Source organism: Protomyctophum parallelum (assembly GCF_964188405.1).
Source record: "Protomyctophum parallelum genome assembly, chromosome: 10".
NCBI lineage: Eukaryota > Metazoa > Chordata > Actinopteri > Myctophiformes > Myctophidae > Protomyctophum > Protomyctophum parallelum.
Genome location: NC_139704.1, coordinates 8181580 through 8203227, shown reverse-complemented (window position 1 = coordinate 8203227; position 21648 = coordinate 8181580). Strand labels below are relative to the sequence as shown.

The 21648-nt window shown below is 42.2% G+C and overlaps 1 protein-coding gene across 5 annotated transcripts in view; it reads right to left on the bottom strand.

Annotated features, from left to right (window-relative positions):
* Positions 1-7: 7 nt before the first annotated feature.
* The window catches only part of ide (insulin-degrading enzyme), a 33314-nt gene continuing 11673 nt past the window's right edge, over positions 8-21648 (bottom strand). For 4 of the 5 annotated variants that reach the window (XM_083775648.1, XM_083775651.1, XM_083775650.1 and 1 more), the window contains 19 exons: positions 21429-21591; positions 21072-21164; positions 20679-20770; positions 20474-20554; positions 18950-19053; positions 17873-17975; positions 17266-17388; positions 16286-16368; positions 14887-15031; positions 11701-11811; positions 10532-10652; positions 10103-10194; positions 7819-7930; positions 7244-7411; positions 5887-6159; positions 5111-5172; positions 3747-3819; positions 3209-3276; positions 8-2890 (listed from right to left, as the gene is read on the bottom strand). In XM_083775648.1, the coding sequence (XP_083631774.1) occupies positions 2795-2890; positions 3209-3276; positions 3747-3819; positions 5111-5172; positions 5887-6159; positions 7244-7411; positions 7819-7930; positions 10103-10194; positions 10532-10652; positions 11701-11811; positions 14887-15031; positions 16286-16368; positions 17266-17388; positions 17873-17975; positions 18950-19053; positions 20474-20554; positions 20679-20770; positions 21072-21164; positions 21429-21591 (2163 nt within the window). In that variant the 3' untranslated portion in view covers positions 8-2794. Of the gene's footprint in view, positions 2891-3208; positions 3277-3746; positions 3820-5110; positions 5173-5886; positions 6160-7243; positions 7412-7818; positions 7931-10102; positions 10195-10531; positions 10653-11700; positions 11812-13510; positions 13656-14886; positions 15032-16285; positions 16369-17265; positions 17389-17872; positions 17976-18949; positions 19054-20473; positions 20555-20678; positions 20771-21071; positions 21165-21428; positions 21592-21648 lie in introns of all 5 variants that reach the window. The other variant, XM_083775649.1, reaches the window with a different exon arrangement.

The following is a 21648-nucleotide window of genomic DNA, read 5'->3' as shown; positions in this document are numbered from 1 at the left end:
GATTCCATTCAGTCTTCAATCATTTATTACTTAGAAACACTCAGAGGAGACGATAAAAAGAACAAACTCAACACATCGGCACTCTTTCATCACAGGGTTCCATGAAACAACCCAAGTTGAGTCAACCAATCACAATCTTCTGTCATTTTCCAAAGACATTCTCTGAACCCACACAATGTTTCTGTGAATCTAGTGTCACTCATCTAAAAGAAACCCACATCCAGGCTTCAGTGAGTAAACCCATGCCTAATATATATGTAATGTATGGAGATAGTGCATACTTAACATGGCATACTTAACATGACAAACTAGTTGGTCACCCCTACATGCTATAGTATGGCCCGTTTGAGTGGATTTCTAGGAAAAAGTCTTCGGGTTTCCACCCCAAAAAAAAAAGGCTAAATGCTTTATTTTATTTTATCACAGGTTTGTGATCTGACTTGAGTTTAAACCCCATTGCTATAATTTTGCTCTGGTAATTAGGCTGTAGTAAAATGCTGGAAAGCATTGAAGCTTTATGTACTACATCAAACACATGTATAGAGTAACTTAACAAATAATCAGAGATTAAAAGCTTACATTTCTTTTTATAATTGCCTCATTTCACCCATCCTTCAAAACAATGCAGCATCAGAGATGAATGAAGCAGGCCTGAGAAAAAGTATATACTATGGGGTAAATGGTGGAAAGAAAGAAAACCATAAAGCAGAATTTTGGCTATTTTAACAGAGTGGTTGGCAGATGTTTTTGACTTGGAAAGGCTGGTAGGCACCTGAGATAGCAGGCCATGATTGTACACAGTAAACGCCTGAGTGTTTAACTTAACTCCTAGTGTAAAAATGTACCCGGAATTTTATGCATACAGTACATGATGGCACTGACATGACTAGTAGCCAAGCATTGCCAACAACTCGGAACTCTCCTCTCCATGGTCTAGGCTGGAGAAGGCTGAGCACATGAGATACAGCCACTGTTATAGCATGCCACTGACTGGGCAGAGTGTACTTAGTTTTGTTTAACTCACGGTTCCCAGGTCAGCATCATAATTTATTGCTTAGTAGTGAAAGAAGTGCATATATTCAAAATGAACAATTTCAGCAAGTCTGGAAGAGCTTTCAAAACCAGGAAACGGTCACACGATTCTTTGAAGGAGAAGGCTAGCGGACATTTTAATGTCAGAACAACCACATACAGGCCTTTCTCTCCCTCTCAGGGTGCAGCATTTTTAGGAGATGAAAATTACCACCATCTTGCTCCCAGAAGTGTGACCCAGAACAGTGCAGTGCAAGCTGGCTCACTTGACAGACAACTTCAGTAGAGGACAACACATTTTTCTGAGAGCTCACCGTTTGATATCGGCCCAACTAGTGTAGGTTACCAAATACAAAATAAAGACCCAAAGAAAGGCACAAGCTACGTTAAAGGTGTCACAACACTGCAGCGTTTTTTTAAAGATTTTCAAGCTCTGTTTTCCTGCTGTTTATTCAGAAAAACACGCCCAGTCTGCAAGGACCTCGAGTCTCAAATGCAGACGTAGTCTACTACGAATGAGTCTCCTTAGATCATTCGACGAGAACAGCTTCGACTTCTTTCAAAGATCAGAGATACGTACTTACGGGGACGTCAGATCAACGTATCCATACAAGGTACTGGATTTACTGCTCACTCATGACCAAGCTACTAGTGTAAAGGATGTAGATCATTAAAACAGTTTATTAGTTTTCAAACAATAGAAATTAAAAGCAAATAAACTTTGTGGTACCCCTGAGACGATGTGTTGAATAATACGACTCAAAATTAAAGGAGAAAAAAAAGAAAGTTTCAGGGCATTTTTCTTCACACAATTATCAAGTCACAATAACTCCTCAAAGGGTCCCAACGTTTGACCAGTTTTACAAGCAAAATAAAATGGAACAAAACGCAAAAAAAAAACATAATTAAAACCATATTTGTAAAAAGGAAAATATATATTTTTTCTCCAAAGTACATAAATTTGAATAAAATATTCTGTTGTACAGGTGTAATCTAAAAGTGTCTGTGTGACAACATTTCGAGGGGGGAGGGGGCTGTAGCTAGCTGACCGTTCCAGCATCATGGAGGTACCATCATGTTTCATGTAGTCTAATAATTACCTCTACAACTTCCACTTCATTTTCATTTAAAAAGCAGCATGTCTCTGTGTTGATATATCAATTAAAAAAACAAAATACACAAACAAAAAACAAAACAAAAACCCCACTTCTATCATGAAGTATCTGAAGGATATCCAAACATGGCTGATCTTGGCCCTGGTCAGGTCTTTAAAGTCAGTACTACTACCTAGTTGCCTCTAAAACAGCCTAGAAAGCAGTATTGTGAAAATGCGTGTTTCCTCGTCTTTGAGAGATTATACATGAGGCGAGTCCGATGTCATGATCACAGCTATGGTGACAAACTACGTTGGTGACTCACACACACACACACACACACACACACACACACACACACACACACACACACACACACACACACGTGGCTCCGCACCTGCCACTCACACACTCGCACAAACACAAACAAACAAACACACACACACGCTTACTCAAGAGGGAGCGCACACACTCACACATGCAGGCTTTTGTCAACCGAGTGTGTTCCTGACTCCAAGACTCCAAGTGACTGGTGGAGAGGGGTGATGGTTGATGGTTAAGGAAGCGGGGAGGGGCTGGGCCGTGTTTCCCCAGGGGCCCTCCCCCAGTACACCCATGCTGCTCTGGGCCATCGGTGGGCCAGACGCTCCCTTTTGTTGTTTTTTTTTTTACAGTTTGGCAGCCATGAAGTTGATGTGTGGCTTGGCCAGGGGAAACAGAGGTAGACTCCTCTTGAACTCGGTCATGTCCTGCACTTGAGTAGGCTGTTGAGAGAGTCAGTCAGTCAGTCAGTCAATAGGTGGACATATCAAATATAAGCTGTGTTTAATCCATTAAGACCTGGATCTGTGTTTAAACACATTAAATAATATTTAGATAGCAGATCTAGAATATCTGAAAAAGAAAAAAGGCTTTTTCAGAAGAGGGTCGAATACATCATTTTTGGGGGTCCTTGACATGAAATAGTTTGAGAACCACTGACATAGAAACGGACAGGATTTAGAAGACATTTTGTAGAATCTGGTCTCAGGTCTAAATGGGTTGTTAAAAAAGACAACACAGTTGTGAATTGTGATGATTACCTGCGGCAGGGATGGAGCTGGAGCCAGGTTGACATCATTCTGGGCAGGGAACTCGCCCACAATGGGACCTAGAGAGGCCAATGACATGTTAGTGCTCCCTACGTCACTCCCATTTCTATTAGCAATGTCTAGTCTTGTCTAGTCTACTCTACAGTATATAGTACCATCACAGACTGAAAACGGCTCCTTTCAACAAGCATGGTAAAATTTACTTTAATATTCCTCTATTCACTCGAATATGCCCATTAATTGATTCAATACAAAAATATATATCTTTCTACAATTTGTCTCCTTTCGTTTTCCAGGGCTCTGTAGCATAATTGGTACATTAACATTTCCAATGGCTGCTTTTCATGTCCCTGCTGATCTATGATGTGAAGCTTATTCAACATTTGCACATTAATATAAGCCGCTCTGGATAAGTGCTTAAAATAAAAAAGCTCAATTAATTTGGACACAAAAAAAAAAAGAAACTTGACCAACAAGGAACTTTTCAGTCACACACAAACACAACCAGTCCTTATAGTCCAATACTCACAAGTATCCATCTCCCTAGAGAGAACATGTACAGACACTTTGTGTCTCTTGGGTGCATCTATTGCCAGCAGATCCTGCAGGGAGGGACAGAGAGAATGTTAGAAAACATACGTTAAGTGGCGGATTGTTGCTAATGGAAAATCATGACATTTTCATGAACACCTGTGTTTAAAGGTTACATTTTGTTTATGTTAAATGCATCACGTGAATCTTTGTCTTTATATGGTGATATATCTCTTCATGGCAAAGCACAGGAGGAAAACGGAAAAAGTCAACTTTCACAACGCTTGCTCATTTCTTCATGACTTTTCGTATCAGCTAAGATTTTCTATAAGTGGGCTCACATTGAAGACGCTCATCTGTATTCAAAGTCAATTCTCATGCCAAAAGCAAGAAAAGTCTGCTTCTGTGATTGTCACCCTAGACTGAAACACATGCAATATTAAGACTTGCATTAGGCTTATTCTGCACGGGGCCTCTGAAAAGCTCTTCTGCTATGGGGAGATATGCTAATTCCTGTCACTGGTCATGTCTCCTTGGCCCTTTATCCACTCAGAACAGGCAGGCTGTGATACAACCCGTCATTATTGCAGTTGATATTCTGCGAGAGGGCGCATGTCACGTATCACCTCCATGGCTACGAGTAGTAGATGCTGAGAAGAAGGCGATGTGATTGGGTGACTGCATTTGAAAACGAGCAGCCATTGTACGCAGCCCGGGTAGAGAACAGGCTTTGACCACGCCGTTCACATGTACACACACGTGTGTAGGGAATGATCAATGTAACAATTTGAGTGCGGGCGTGGAGCATGTGTTTCAAAGGAGAACAACAAGAGCCATTGTTAGAACACTGCACCATAACAGTACGTTTTAACCGTTTCAGTCCATCCGACGTGTCCACCACATGTCATAGGGAATCCAATCGTCGCATCCATAGGACGTGTGTATTATTTTTCAGTCGGACTCTCGGCCACCGTACGCTTCGCTCTTCAGTCATATTAGCTTACCGTTCTATAGCCTGTTAGTGCGGCAGAAAAAATGCCTCGTATCTGCTCATCTTGGGCGCTCTCCGTGGTTTCGATCTGATGGATGTACTAGCGCTTCATTTCTGCTCCTCATCCGCCTCTCGTTCAAAATATGAACGCAGAAGTGTGTTATTTGTCCATCTATAGGACCCTGCAACTACTGACGACATCGCCCGCCGATAGCCAACCAAATCCATGCGTTGCTTTGTTTACCCTCCATACCACCAATAATGAGGACATGGGTAATGACAGCAGGAATGCCCACTAGGAGATTTGTATGGCCCAGAGCGCGCTGTTAAAACGCACTGGAACAGCAAACAAAGAAGGTTGTGCTACTCACGCTGTAGAACTGCATGACGTTTGCTTTTGTCAGAGTCTTCAGATAGGACACTTCGATGTTATCTGAAAAAACAACCACAACGAGCTCAGAATTATTCACTTCATCACTTTTAAGTTATATCTTTGCACAATCTGAAGGGATGCATTTGATTTATTTAATTTATAGAACAACAAAAAAAATTACATAACTTTGTACTCGCTTATACAATGAAAGCCAAGACACTCTTCTGTGGAAAAAGTCTGTTTTTCCTATGCATTATGTTGCCATTTTGTTTGGATGCATTTCCTTTTGGCCACGAAAAATATAATAACCTGACTTTCTTTTCTTTACACAAAGACACATTTTCACTTTAGAAAGACTTTAAATAGTTTCTGTAGAACAAAGCTGGAATGTACTCCATCTCAACTCACTGATCATAAAATCGTGATTGCGGAAGCATAATTGGCTCACCCCAGTTGCCATACACAAAAACCATGCAAGGCACCAACCTGCACATCGGGAGCAATTAGGGGTTCAGAGTCTTGCTCAAGGACACTTCCACACTAACTCTGTGGGAACCTGGGTTCGAACTGGCAACGTTGCGGTTCCTATCCAACCACTCTCTACCCCTGAGCCACCGCCACCCCTGTACTATGTAAACTCTTAATTTCCATTTTTTTCCCTCCATTTTAAATAATCTGGGGATCACTCCAAAATAATTTGGCAACTCCCGAGGGGTCGCGACCCCCAGATTGAGAACCCATGTGCTAGGTGACGGTTGGGAGAGAGGGCCTCACCCCTGTCGAAATTATACTGCTGCGAGATGATCTCCCCCCAGTATTTGGCGCACTCGGCGGCCAGCTTCTTGGGCTTATCCAGGCGGCGGATGGCCAGCGCCTGGATGTGCTTCTGGAAGGCCTCGTCGCTCATCTCCTCCACGGACTTCTCCATGGTGCGCAGGAAGGCCTCCACGCGGCTCTCCAGGTAGTGAGGGGCCTTCTCCGACTGGATGATGAAGCGCAGGCCCTGGACCCCGTTGGCCCTGCGGGGCCCACTGAACACTATGTAGCCTGGTGGGAGAAACAGAGAGTGAGGAGGGGTCTACTGAACACTATGTAGCCTGGTGGGAGAAACGGAGAGTGAGGAGGGGTCTACTGAACACTATGTAGACTGGTGGGAGAAACGGAGAGTGAGGAGGGGTCTACTGAACACTATGTAGCCTGGTGGGAGAAACAGAGTGAGGAGGGGTCTACTGAACACTATGTAGCCTGGTGGGAGAAGCAGAGAGTGAGGAGGGGTCCACTGAACACTATGTAGCCTGGTGGGAGAAGCAGAGAGTGAGGAGGGGTCTACTGAACACTATGTAGCCTGGTGGGAGAAACGGAGAGTGAGGAGGGGTCTACTGAACACTATGTAGCCTGGTGGGAGAAGCAGAGAGTGAGGAGGGGTCCACTGAACACTATGTAGCCTGGTGGGAGAAGCAGAGAGTGAGGAGGGGTCCACTGAACACTAAGTAGCCTGGTGGGAGAAGCAGAGAGTGAGGAGGGGTCTACTGAACACTATGTAGCCTGGTGGGAGAAGCAGAGAGTGAGGAGGGGTCCACTGAACACTATGTAGCCTGGTGGGAGAAACAGAGAGTGAGGAGGGGTCTACTGAACACTATGTAGCCTGGTGGGAGAAGCAGAGAGTGAGGAGGGGTCCACTGAACACTATGTAGCCTGGTAGGAGAAACAGAGGGTGAGGAGGGGTCCACTGAACACTATGTAGCCTGGTAGGAGAAACAGAGGGTGAGGAGGGGTCCACTGAAAACTATGTAGCCTGGTGGGAGAAGCAGAGTGAGGAGGGGTCTACTGAACACTATGTAGCCTGGTGGGAGAAACAGAGAGTGAGGAGGGGTTTACTGAACACTATGTAGCCTGGTGGGAGAAACAGAGGGTGAGGAGGGGTCCACTGAACACTATGTAGCCTGGTGGGAGAAGCAGAGTGAGGAGGGGTCTACTGAACACTATGTAGCCTGGTGGGAGAAGCAGAGAGTGAGGAGGGGTCTACTGAACACTATGTAGCCTGGTGGGAGAAGCAGAGTGATGAGGAAGGATCTGCTCTCAAGAGAGGGCAAGCTTCCAGAAATGGAAATAAAAAATGAAAGATATTCACCCAGCTGTTCTTTGGTGCGCAGCGTGTTGAAGCAGGGCTCGGAGATGATCTGACAGAAGAGCTCCAGCAGCATGTTCTCGTGTGTGGTCTGCATGTCCGTCTGGTAGTAGATCTCTATGCCACAGTTGTTGTGCACCTCGTTCCTCTGCTGGTACACGTACCAGCCGCCTGGTGGACGAAAGGCACAACTACAACTTTGAAAAACATTCATTTCTTCCACTTTATTGAATATAGCCAATGCAAAAAACAAACAAAAAACTGATGCTTTCCTGGTTTCAAATGGTTAAGAGTAAGGATGGGTATGGTTAGCAGAACCACTTCCGGTTCATAACGGTTCCCTCCCTATTTCGGTTCCGAAATGGTATAAAATAACGTAAAAGAATAAAGCTTTGCAAAACATTTGATTTCTTATTTAAGCCTTAGTCCAAAAAGAAAATCACATAAAAACCTGCATATTTCACCGCATAATCAAGTATTTTAGCATGCATAATCAAGGAATATTTTCCTAGAGGTTCTATGAGGGAGTGAACAGGTGGAGAGTGAGTAAGTATGTTCAGTGAGGGCACGTGACCTACCGTCTGGAACCTGCACCTCCCTGTAGCGAATCAGCTGGCTGGGGAGGAGGGGCTTGGTGTGAGCATGCTCAATGAGAGTGTCCTCCAACATTTGCATCATGCTGAGTGCAGACTAGAGAGACGACAGAAAGAGAAGAGACCATGTTATCCATCTATATGGTGGGCATCATACCACTGTTGTTTTCTAGACTAAAACTAAGACGAAAAATGTTGTCGACTACCTTTTTCCACTGACGAAAACTAAATTAAAACTAAGCTATGGTGACTAAAACTATAGCCTGGAACTCACCTATGCTTTTTATGGCATAGGCAGCTCCCGGCAGGATCCGCCGGGAGAATCTATGCGCGCACACACACACACACACACACACACACACACACACACACACACACACAGTCATGTCAAAGGTACCTCTGGAAGCCACACCTCTGATTGGTCGGGTTTAGTCTTAAGGGGTGTGTTTTTTTCACCCACTGTGTAATACAATGAATGGACGGTAGGTGGCAGTAGTACAGAGGCCAGAGACAAACGCACATGGAATTGGAAATAGAGGGGGGAAAATGGAAATGGTAGGGTTTTTATTTTTGGTATTTGACTTTGCTACTGATTGTACGCAACAACAACTATTGCATTGTGTGTTTGAGCTGACAGGCCCTTTTTTATGTCAATCAATCAAGTCATCTCAGGTCATCTCAAGCGGCAGATGCAAAAATAGTTTTTTATATTAAAATTATATATATCTTTAGGGCCATGTCATGTGCTCTACCTGCAAAGCCTTTGTGATCTATAACTTTTGGGCACCGCTTAACGTCAGATCAGGGGTTTTGTCGGCCAGCGCCAAAAATGCTCCCCGACAGCATAATCGGAGCAAATACCGGGCAGTGTGTATGAGCCATAACGTGTTGACTACACTACACTACACTAATAAGGACACATAATAATAACTAATAACCCATCCGTTACTACATGTGGAGTCAACTCCCGCAATTTCCTTCTTCCCATAGTGCGCGGCAACGTAACTCTGGGATGAGCGGCCGCAAAGCGGCCGCGAAATTCTAGTTATTCAATATTCTCTCTGCACCAGACTGTGACGGTGTCACACATACACAGGCTCTTGTATGAAAGAGTGCGATTAGATCACAAGACCTCAAGGGATTTTCCACATTATGGCCTCTGTGACACCACTGGAATGGCAGGTGAAGTGGGAGCTTAGCAACACTTCACCTGATACAGGCTGATAGTAGTAGTAGTAACAAAGAAGAGCTGGACATTCTATCACTCACTGATCCACTTGGCCCAGGTTGGCACACTGCATGGTTGCAGTGTTGTTTTTGGCAGAAAATTTAGATTTTTGCGAACGCACTGAGCACTAACTATGAGACCCTGCAGATCGTGTCTGTCTGTCTGTCTGTGTGTGTGTGTGTGTCTGTCTGTCTGTCTGTCCCGCTGTGACACCACCCGCCCGCCACCAGAGGGTGCAGCTGTAGCACACACACACACACACACACACACACAAACACAAACAACCACACACACACACACACAGTAGAAAACTTAAAAAAATTACTAACTAAAAAGAAAAAAAAGTAAGTAATTTATTCTAATTGTTGTTATTGCAATTTACGAGCTGCGTTCGCTTCCCGCGTTTGCGCGTCTTACTTGTAGTCTTAGTCTCTTCAATAGTTTTCATTTAGTCACATTTTAGTCACCTGGAATGTTTAGTCTAGTTTTAGTAGAATAAATATCATACGATTTTAGTCTACTAAATCTACAGTTGATTTAGCAGACTAAAATGTATTTTGGCGGGCCTTGATGCCTTGCCATGCTTAATGACTGATTTAGCCGATTTACAAGCGTTGTGAGCTTGTAGATCTGCTATTTTCAGCATGCAACAAAGTGTAAAATGACTTATACTGGATCTCCTGTCCACTAGTCCCTTCCTAACATTTTAGTCTAGTTTTTATTTGTTGACGAAAGTGTCAATATATTTAGTCTTAGTCATCATAGCTTAGTTTTGATTTAGTTTCCATTTAGTTTGTCAGCGAAAAAAGGTATTCGACGAACATTAACACTACTGCCTGGTTGATACATAAGTCTGCAATCACCGTCAGTGAACCATGTTGTGTGTTTTGGCCTGTGCTTCGTCCCAGGAACGTCCTATCAAATGACAATAGGAGTAGCATGTGTGTGTATGTATATATATATATATATATATATATATATATATATATATATATATATATATATATATATATATATATATATATATAAAATCAAACAAACCTCCTTGGTGATGTTTCCATGGAGCAGGGCTTCTATGTGTAACCGTGACAACAGCTGAGGTATGAAGGCCTTGAGACGTGCTAGGGTGACATCTGGAATACAGATCACAGAGAAAGAGCAGCAAATCAATCACATTTCTTTGTCATGACTGTTATAAAGATTTGTTTAAAAAAAAAAGCCTTCAGGCAGGCAGCACTGCACTTCCGCTTGACTTCCTGCCTTCATTGGAGACGTCGCTCCAATGAATTGCATCGGCCAGTGAGCATATATGTGCGTATGAGCTTATCTATTGCATCAGCCATACATCTATATTGTTTAATATCTATGGTGTACACACCCAGTTTATTGAGCACAAGGGAAGGAAGTTTCAGAGACAGTCAGGGGAAGGTGTGGAGACAGAGAAAGAGAGGTGCGTTTGTTTTGTCTCACCATCCAGAGCATCTCGGAGCTCATCCTTGGTCCAGGCGACCTCGGTCATGAGCAGGCGGAGGTAGTACATGGCATGCTGGTGAGGCTGCTCTGCCCTGAAGTTATTCAGGGAGCGCATGTACTGGAAGGAGAGAGTCAAAGAGTTAAAGTCATGTACTGGAAGGAGAGAGTCAAAGAGTTAAAGTCATGTACTGGAAGGAGAGAATCAAAGAGTTAAAGTCATGTACTGGAAGGAGAGAGTCAAAGAGTTAAAGTCATGTACTGGAAGGAGAGAGTCAAAGAGTTAAAGTCATGTACTGGAAGGAGAGAAGTCAAGGAGTTAAAGTACATACAACTGGAAGGAGAGAAGTAAAAGGAGTTAAAGTCCCTTCACTGTGACACACAATCAGGTAATAATCACACAGGTCTCTCTGTGGGCCTGTGATGACCAGTGTTGATTTCGTCGACTAAAACTAAGACGAGAAATGCTCGTCGACTACCCGTTTTCACGGACGAAAACTAAATGCAAACTAAATGAAAACGAAGCTACGATGACTAAAACTAAGACAAAATATACTGACAATGTCGTCAATAAAAACTAGACTAAAATGTTAGGAAGGAACTAGTGGACAAGAAATCCAGTATAAGTCCAGTATAAGTCATTTTACACTTAGTTGCATGCTGAAAATAGCAGATGTACAAGCTCACAACGTGTCAAAGAGCCGAACTCCGTTGTCTCTTTCGGTTACCGATCAAGACCTGGAACACGATCTGTGTAACTTTAGTGTCGAACAACATTGATTATTTTATACTTTAGCTTTTGAAAAATAGCAGATATACGAGCTTGTACATCTGCTATTTTTGAAAAAGGTTAAAAGCTTTTTAACTCAAATCTTTGCTTCTGGGGGGGGGTGGTCCCTGGAACAACCTATTTTCAGATGGGGATCCAAATGCAGATAATTCTAGGGGTCCTTGACATGAAAACGTTTGAGCACCACCGATACGCGTTTTCAGAAAACTCTTTTTCTTAACGGCCTCAGGTCTTAATGGGTTAAAGCTCTGCAATGGAAGGAAGAAACTAAAGTAAACAGTTGTGTCCAACATCCACTGTAAATGGCAGACGAGTGCCTGTCAAATCAAATGATGTCAATCGATGGACGCCATAACAAACAGTGTGAGCCATCCATTACCGCTTCCTTGATGATGTCAAATCGTTTCTCGTCAATCTCAAACGTGGCCATCTTCTCAATGATCTTCTTCAGGAGGATGTCTTGCTTATCGCTGTAGCCCTTCACGGACAGCTGTGGCACACAGAAGATGATAAGGCAAGTCAGTGTCATTTACATGGGAAAAAGAAATCATTTGATTCCAATTCAATGGAGGTTTTGCTGATGGTGGTTGATACAATAAATAATGGACGTGAACAAATATTCTATAGCTTAGGATGTGCTCCTCAAAAGAACAAATTGAAATCACAACGGGTCTGCAATTACTGAAAGTACTGTCGATTAGGACTTAATTCACACCCCTCAAAAAACTAAAGCGGATTTCATCGTTTTATTTCATACAATTTCTTTTGAATTGACCAACCTACCAAAGACAAAATATTTTTCAGACTTTCTGGAGGACGACATTATACTAGCCTGGCTCCAGCCCCTGAATCACTAGCCACGCACATTATTTAAAAAAAAAAAGGAAAAAAAGAAAGAAAAAAAACAATCCAAACACATGGTACAGATCCATGCCCTGGATTGCACCAGGTGCTAGGGTCTAAACTATGACGTGTCTGCACTCTTTGAGGTCAACAACAGTGTATTTTATGTACATAAAGTTATTTAAAAATAGAAATGCACTGTCAAGGTTAAATATATATATATATGGCGCATGTGTATAACGTCACCCAAATCTTATAGCCGTTCACGATTCAGCAAATCTGCGGTGGCTACGCCGCTGTCAGTAACACTGACACAACACCCCCCCCCCCCCCCCACTTTCTCTCTGAGGTGTCACACATTAGCTGTGATCTCTTGTACTAACATTAACCTTGACGACGCACTCTCACCCACTCAGCCAGCCAGCCAGCACCGCTGCTGACTCAAGTCAACCCCAACCCACCAGCCCTTCAAACAAGCACCTGGTAATTGGTAGCGTGTGCAAAGTGCCAACCTGCCAACGTCTGGGAGAATAGATGGCTACGGCCATAAGATTGCCCTTAGTGTAATAGTGACACAAAGCATATACAGGGCTGCAGAGTGCAGAAATAATTTGTGTCAAGTTAGAAGAACGCAGGTGAGAGAGAGGGAACACAGCATTACCACAGCAAAGCACAGAGAGATGTGTCGGTTAGAAAAGGCAGGGATGCAATTCTACTATAGAGGGTATGCACATGAGATCATCATACATACACATACATCTTGACTGCCTATATACATCCAAACGAAACAGTCCTATCTGACTGCAATAAACAACATTAAACTCACGTTGCTCACAGGAAATGCTGTGAGTTTCTGCCGACAGTTACAATATGATTAAATGTATCCATTAAAACATTTTTTTTCCTTTGTTTAAATGTTAACTCTGCAACATCGGCAATCAGTGGTCTAGGACTCGGCAAACATAAATGTATTAGGAAATATGTATGATATGTACCGCGCGCGATACAGACATGGGGACACCTGGGCCTACCCATTCTTCTGAGTGGGATCATCACAGCAACACACGGCACACAAAACCCACACAGAATCATGTCAGCAAAGTAGCCCAGTGGTAGAGCATAGCGGAGCGGTAGAAAAATAACCAAGAAAAGCAAAACCCAAGCTTGTCCTCAGTGCACACTCATAACGCCTCAAAGAGGGTTGGGTTCCCCACCCTCCCTGGGGTCACCGGTATCCTTGCACACTCAGAAAGCCTCAAACAGGATTTCCCCCTTCCAGAGGAGTTCACCAGTAGCCTTTGGAAGCAGGCCGTGGGAGGAAAGGGAGACAAGACGACGTTACTTACGACGATGGCATTCATCCCTGAGGCTACCCCATAGACCAGCCCGGCCAGGCGGGCTGCATATGTATACTCTTTTAAATCATCCTTCAACAACCTGAGCAACAGGTAGGTCATGTTGCAGTGCAGGGGGTCTGTGTATAGGTAGCGACTGATGGAGCAGGAAAAACACAAATATGGGGGAGAAAAGAATATATATAAGAAGAAATAAACGTTTGTTGGGGGAAGGGGAGATGCAAATCAAAGCAAAAATAAAAGTATATAAGACAGAGAGGCTAAGAAGAATGATTATGAGTATGTATATGCAGCCTGGGGGCCGGCTCTCTTATCTGTCCAGGAGACATGACAGAGAAGGGGTTAAATAATTAATACTACTGCTGGTCAAAGCACTGCTGGTCCTTGGACTTGCAGTGACGCGTTCGCTTCTTCCGCATCCACCTCCAGTTCAAAAAATCAACGGTTAGGTCTGTTTTGATGACTATGACGTCTAAAGAACGTGGGTCCAATCATTGTCCCACCTGTCCTTTTTATTCACCATGAACGCCACAGTAGTGGAGTAGTGGGCTGGGGTTGCTAGGAGGCGTCCGAGGAAGGAGGGAAGATGAAGGAAAGATGAAGAAGAGGTAAAGGATACCAGACCTGGGTCCAATATTAGCACTGTTTTTTGTCTCTGCCCAGAGTAGTTAAAGTGATAATTTTTTGTTAAAACTAAAATAATTTAGTTAAAAGGTTAAATCACTATATTGTGATACAGTAATCATTGCTATAGATATTTTTGCCCATTAGCAGGAGTCTCCTCGTCTCTTTAATAAACAGAAAATACACTTTCAGGTAAGCGACAAAGTTTCAGCCAATCAGGAGAGAGTAGCCATTTATCAGCCTAATCTATTATAGTGTTCCAGTTCCAATTTTGTCGCCTCATTTCTTTGTCCCACTCGTTTAATCCATATCCTGACTGCGTTCTCTATCCCGATTGGATAAAATTGGTATCCCGACCTGAAAATGCATTTCTGCTTAATAAAAAGCTAGGGAGACATGGAGACCATCTCTGAACAAACTAGTCTATAGCAACGAGTCACAATAGAGCTTTTTAACACGTATTTTAGCCAAAGAAAAACCACTTACCCTACCTTTAATCACTGAATAGTAAACTGACTTCTAAAATCTGTATTTGTTTTGCCCCATACTGTATAGTGTTTTGGCTTGGCAAACCACCTCCGTTTTCTGCCACAGAAATCAGGCAAAATATTCCATTTTGTATTTTGCTAATCCTACTCAACCCAGGTGTGGCAGGGATGCTGCGTGATGGCCGAGGGAAGGTGATGCGTTAAGGCTGAGGGCGATATTATTAGAGTAGAGAGAGGGGGCGTCTGAATACTTACATACATCCCATAGATGGTATTTTGGAGGTCATAGTTCAAGCCGGCTAGCTCGGCTGCATATGCATACTCGTTGAGGGAGTCCTTGAGGAGCTCCAGGTATAAATATGCCATGTTACAGTGCAACGGGTCCACGTACGCAAACGGGCTGGAAGAGAACGGCAGTGGTGAGTCACACAGAGCCAAGCCCCACACACACACACTAGGGCTTTAAGCAACTAGTCAACTATTCAACTAGTCGACTAGTTGGTTTTTTTGTAGGCCTCAAGATCAGCTAGAATGCTATATTATAGTCAGCAATGTACAGTTTTTAAATGTACAAATATTTAAAAAAAAAATATATATATACAAATTTGTTTTAATCTTTTTTTTTTTTTAGGTAGTTAAACAACTAGTCGACTAGTAAAAATCACTAGTAGTGAAAGCCCTAACACACACACACAGGCATGTCACAAGCATTACAGAATTGCAATTATTTGAGATAATCACAATTATTTTTGCATAATTGTTAGTGTCTCTCATACAGTCTGGAGCAACGGAAGCTCTATCATGAGTAAAATATAAAAGTGGAGCCTCCTCCCCACTGAACGGAAATGGCAGCTTCCTTACTCAGATTTCGGGAGGTGTAGTTCCAGACTCTAGCATTCGGAGATTGCGAGACTACATAATCGTTTCCATGTTGAAAAATGTCTATATATATTTTCAAACATTTCTCAAAAATAGCAAATCTACAAGCTTACAACACATCACTTCGCGAAGTGTTGTAAGATTGTAGAAAATATGTTAAATTAAATTGTGAAAATATGTTAAATTAAATTGTTAAAATATGTTAAATGATTTTTGTTTTAAGTCATTTGTCATATCTGCCCTGTGCAATTTGAACATTGGCGTTCCAATGTTCAAAGCAAAGAACAATTACATAGTTTATTTATTTATGTCACAATTAATCGTCAACTTAAATTTGTATTGGTGACACATATACACACAGTCACACACACAGGAAATCATCAAAAAGGATTAACCGCCTTCAGACTTTTAGCGGTCGTTTAGTGAATGCCAAATAAATATATAGGAAAGGTTCCATTCCAAAAGTTGTACATAAAAGTTCCATTTACAAATATTCAATATTGCCCCTTAATGGAAGCAACAGTTACCCGTCATTATAATGAGTCGTCTGTGAAGGATATTTCATTTTGGAATGAAACTTCACATGCAATCAATAGCCAATATATGCAACAGCATAGAGCAAGCAGCAGTGGTTTTCATTTAGATTCCAATAAAAGAGAGGAAGAAAGATTTGTAGGATAAAGTGGTGAGAAGAATCCAATTGAATTATTAATGACCAGATCATCACATCACACGTGTTGCATTAGCATAACCAGAGACATCGTTAGTTACGCACCTGAAGAACTCAAAGTTCAAACACGCCTTGGGCAAGAAGAATTTGTCGTCCTGTTTGAACCACACCTTGCTCATAGCAGTATCCTGGGGGGGGGGAAGAAGAGCGATTCTCAAACACACACATACGGTACACTCACTTCTTTGCATTGAAAAGTCGCCACGTACACTTCTTATTTGCATTTAAAAGTCTATTCTGTAGATTCAGCAAAGTCGGTAGATCACAACAATCTTACCGAAATGCCTGTGTGATTTCTCGTTCTAATAATTTGATTTAATGATGTTAAATATCAACTGCATTTTTACTCAGCTTGGTGAATAACACTACAGAAACAAATTCATGTCTTAGATCTCAATTCATGCCTCAATACTGACCAGTGTTGTTTTCATCGACTAATACTATGACGAAAAATGATCGTCGACTACCTTTTTTCACTGACAAAAACATGAAAAATTAAAAAAAACTAAGCCATGATGACTAAATCATGTCGACTACCTTTTTTCACTGACAAAAACATGAAAAATTAAAAAAAACTAAGCCATGATGCTTAAATATACTGTCAATTTTGCCAACAAATAAAAACAAGACTAAAATGTTAGAAAGGGACAAGAGATCCAGTACAGTCATTTTATTTTGGTTGCATGGTTTTATTTTGGCTGCGACGCGTTGAGAGCTTGTAGATCTGCTATTTTCAGCGAGTGTAAAATCAGTCATTACGACTGGATCAAGGCCCACCAAAACACATTTGTCGACTAATTCAACTGTAGATTTAGTCGATTAAAATCTTATATTTAGTCGACTAAAACTAGTCTAACACTAAAACTAAATGAACTATTCAAGAGACTATAAAGAAAACTAAAATAGAAATTTGCTGCCAAAAACACTGATAGCGCTTTATTATCATATGAAAGAGGAAGCACAGAGACTCTGACCATAATGTGCAGCTGATGTGAACTGTGAAGTTAACGAGCATAAACACTTGCCTTGATTAAGGTGGGGAAGGCCGGAGCGTCTTTCTCCAGAGGGTAGATGTCAAACTTATTAGGTATGAACTCGTTCTTCATCGGCAACTTGAAGTTGCTGTTGAGGTCGGCATTTCCCCATTTCTGAGAAAACACACAAAAAGGTATGGCACGCACGCGCACACACACGAAAATCAAAACTTCTGAGAACAAAGTACAAAGAACCGAAAGATTTTGGAAAAGCAGAGAGAAGAGCCTACGGATACGGATTGTTTTTTAAATGTTTTTTTGTGGCTTTCTCCTTTATTTTATATATTTTATGGAGGGACAGACGGTAGGCTGACAGGAATTGGGGAGAGGGATGGGGGGGGAAGACATGCAGTGAAGGCCGTCGGGATTGGGAGTCGAACCCGCGGCACACTATTCTTTGTTGACCGCCCGGGGGTCCTTAAGGACTCCATCCTTGGCCCACTTCTTTTTCTTTTACCCCTCTGAACCAAATGTCTTTGCCAAAAATAGCTGAGCTTGTAGTTCTGCCATTTTGGCAGAATGTTCACCTCAGGACACCAAGTTTAGCGTTTAATCATAGAGATTTCTTGGACACCCATGAGAGAATCTAGTAACTGACCTGAAGGACTTCTTCACTGAGGGGCTCCTGTTTGTACTGTGTGCCGTACCACTCCTCCGTTCTGTCCGTCTGTCCTTCAAACGACTTGGACACCACGGCCACTCTGGAGAGGGCAGAACGCAACCAGGTCATGAGTTACAACATAGGTACTGTGTGTATTTCATTTATTTTAATCCATTTAGGCCTGAAATTTTAAAAATGTCTTCTAAATCATGACAGTTTTCTGAAAAACCTCATTTTTCTATATCAGTGGTTCTCAATATTTCATGTCAACGACCCCAAAGATTATATGTAATTGGCCGCCGACCCCCATCTGAAAATATGTTGTTCTAGGAGTAGGGACCCCCCAGAAGCAAAGATTTGAGTTAAAAACGTTGGCTCTGAAAGAATATATATTCAAAGATTTGCACTACATTTTCAAAAATAACAGACCGATCTGTTATTTTTCAATAGCTGAAGTATAACAATGCTTAAAACGCCAAAAGGGGTTCCCGCCCAAAATGGGATAAACCCCTACCACTAAAAAGGTAAAAGTTACACGTAATCAATATATTACACTGGGCTCCAGTGTTCCCTCCCTTCCAATTTCCAAACCTTGACATTCGATCCAAGCATCTTTCCAATCTATTCTCTTAGTTTTCTATTAATAGGGTGAGTGTGCTAGTAGCTAATGTGTTTCGCCAACCTATTATTGACCATCTATATTTAGGAGATGTGGCATTGCCGGTCCCATCTCAATTTCAAAAGCATGTTAAACTGGGAACTCTGCACTGATCAATCGCAAAGTAGTGCTGAAAATAGTGAGCCTCTCTTGCAAACATCCAGCCATCCGATCGATCAAAATGTCTGACAGTTCAGGGCTCCATAACAAGTGATTGTTTGATGTTTGGGCCAGATATACTGCATATGACTGGACCAATACAGCTCAGCTTTGGGAAGGTACTGTACCTTCCTCCTTGCTGAAATGTGGCCTTTATGATGCAAACTTGCAAAGTACTGAATGTACTAAATTTAGGCATGAAAATCCACCTTTCAGCAGGCCCAAGGGAGAAGAAATTATACTATACTAGAACTGACCTGACGTGCTCTGGTCTCAGCTTATCCAGCACCATCTGGATCAGGTCTGGTCTGAACTCCTCCAGAAGATACTCGGCTGCCAGGATCTCCTCCAGAGGGTAGTACTGAAACAGAAATCTAATGAATCACCTTCAATGTGGTTCATTGGGTTTGGGAGTACTGAGTGACAGCTTCAACTTTGGGAAAATCTGTTCCGTTTGATTCACAACATGCAGGGTTTAGCTGCCACTTTATGTTGAGCATCAAATGCGCCGAAAGTTGAAACTCTGCAATTTATAATCTAGTTATTTAGCAGGCACTCTTAATCCAGAGTGACTCACAGTAAGCAACACCACCACATGGTAATACATAGAAATAGTCATCAAGGATCAGAAGCAAGCAACATCCATCGAACAGTAGAATATCTGTACAATGAAACTATGAGTAAGCACTATAGAGTGCTACATAATGTGCCATCGAAATTGCGTAAGTGGTAGAAAGCCTGCATGCATATACTATCAAAACATGAGCATAATAATACAAATAAAAAGGTTTGCTTATTTATTAGTGTGTGCACTAGATCTGCCATCAATTACTACTTCACATTACTTTAGTGTGCAAAACAGTGTGCCAAAATTCCGGCTGTGTGCTCACAGAAATATACGTCCTATTATTAGCAGAGCAGGAGGGTATTGCCGTCTAGGGTTATTATGGATCCCACCGCAGTTCTAGGCAAACCCCGCTGTGAGTGACTAACCCTAACCTCAGTAAAACTAAACCTAACCCTAACCTCAGTAAAACTATACCTAACCTTAACCTCAGTAAAACTATACCTAACCTTAACCCTAACCTAAGTAAAACTATACCTAACCTTAACCTCAGTTAAACTATACCTAAACCTTCACCTCAATAAAACTATGCCTGCCCGGGAGCCAATCCTAGAACATTGGTGGGATTCATAATTACGCGTCTATGACGGCCATGTCATATATAGTAATCACAGTCACTGATACTGGTACTGTAGTGGTCTTCTCTATAGAGCACCGCAGTCCCGCCCCCTTTCATGACAACAAGAGACCCGGAAAATGATTCCCCGTTCATTTTCCTCACTTTTCAAAAAGTATTTATTTAAAGACGTTTACGCCACGGACAAAGCCAACTCGAGTTGTGACAAATCATGCCAATAAACATCAAATAATTAGAAAGAAGAAAAAAGAGGCAGGTTACAACACTTTGTATTGTTTTTCTTCTTACAAATTATTTGATTTGCCCAAAACATTGTGTTTATTGTCATGATTTGTCACAACTCGAGTTGGCTTTGTCCGCAGCATAAATGTCTTTAAATAAATACTTTTTGAAAAGTCTATGGGGAAAATGAACGGGGAATTATTTTCCTGGTCTCTCGTTGTCATGAAAGGGGGCGGGACTGCGGTGCTCTATAAGTCATGGATCTAGGCAGAAGAACCATGCACTGCAGTGCGTTGCCCTGGAGAGACACACACACACACACACACACACAGCCGATGAATGAAGGAGAGGACCTACGTGCGTTAGACCGGCCACTTTGGAGGTGTAGCCGCGGGGTCGTTCTTTGTCCTTGAACCTGAAGGCCACGTTGTTTAAATCCTGCAGGAAGAGACAGCACATGTTGACTGTTGATCACTAGTTTATTTTTGTACCTACAACTAAACTAAAATGCCTGATTAACATAAGGGAATTCCATTTAAGCTTCAATGTGTGCATGAATCACCTTGCACTCCTGGAAGACCCACTCCTGAGGTCCCTCTGTGCGCAGTTTCTGAATGTACTGGAACATGTGGAAGATGATGTCATCAACGTGCACTGCAAAGGACAAGCAAACTAATGACACCCCAACACACACAATTTAACTCCAACGAGTGTAGCATTTGTTAAATTAACCCATTGGGACCAGATTCTACAAAGGTCTTCTAAATCATGACCGTTTCTGAAAAGAACCTATGTTTCTACATCAGTGGCTCTCAAACTATTTCATGTCAAGGACCCCCAAACATTATATGTAATTGGCCGCTGACATCCATCTGAAAATGTGTTGTTCTAGGGACCGCCAAGATGCAAACCTATGAGTTAAAAATGTACAGTTACAGTTTGACCGTGTACTTACAGAGACCCTCCTCAGTCAGATCCACATTGATGATGAAGAACATGAATCCTCTGGCTCCTTCTTTCTGTCCTCCAACCAGTGTGTTCACCCAGCCTGAGTGGCATGAAAAAAAAGACAACACGATTAAGCGTGAAATTAGAAGCAAATAAAAAGATGAATTTGCAATGAGCATTTACCGTAAATTTGTACTTTGCCGCCTTAATATTCAACAGATTTAATGGTCCGAGTATAGATTAAGCGGCAGAAATTCCGTGCTCAAAATATCCCCAAACGGGTATGTTGGAAAAACAACATAAATCTTCATTATTTGCCAAACAAATATTACTGCATGTCATTTGTTGGTGCATCGTGCCCAACCTTTGGATTTGAGCTCAGACAACAGACTTCCTGGACCCTCGTGACCGATCAGATGTCCTAAATAGTGTCCCGGGTTAGATTTGTAGTACTTCTGCAGGTCTGGGATGGGGAACGTCACGTACAGGTTCCTGATGTCTTTGATAGGCACCACTTTGTAGAATTGCTGTAGTGGAGGGACAAAGAAAGTGAATGAAAATTAAGGAAGTTTACAGTTTACAAA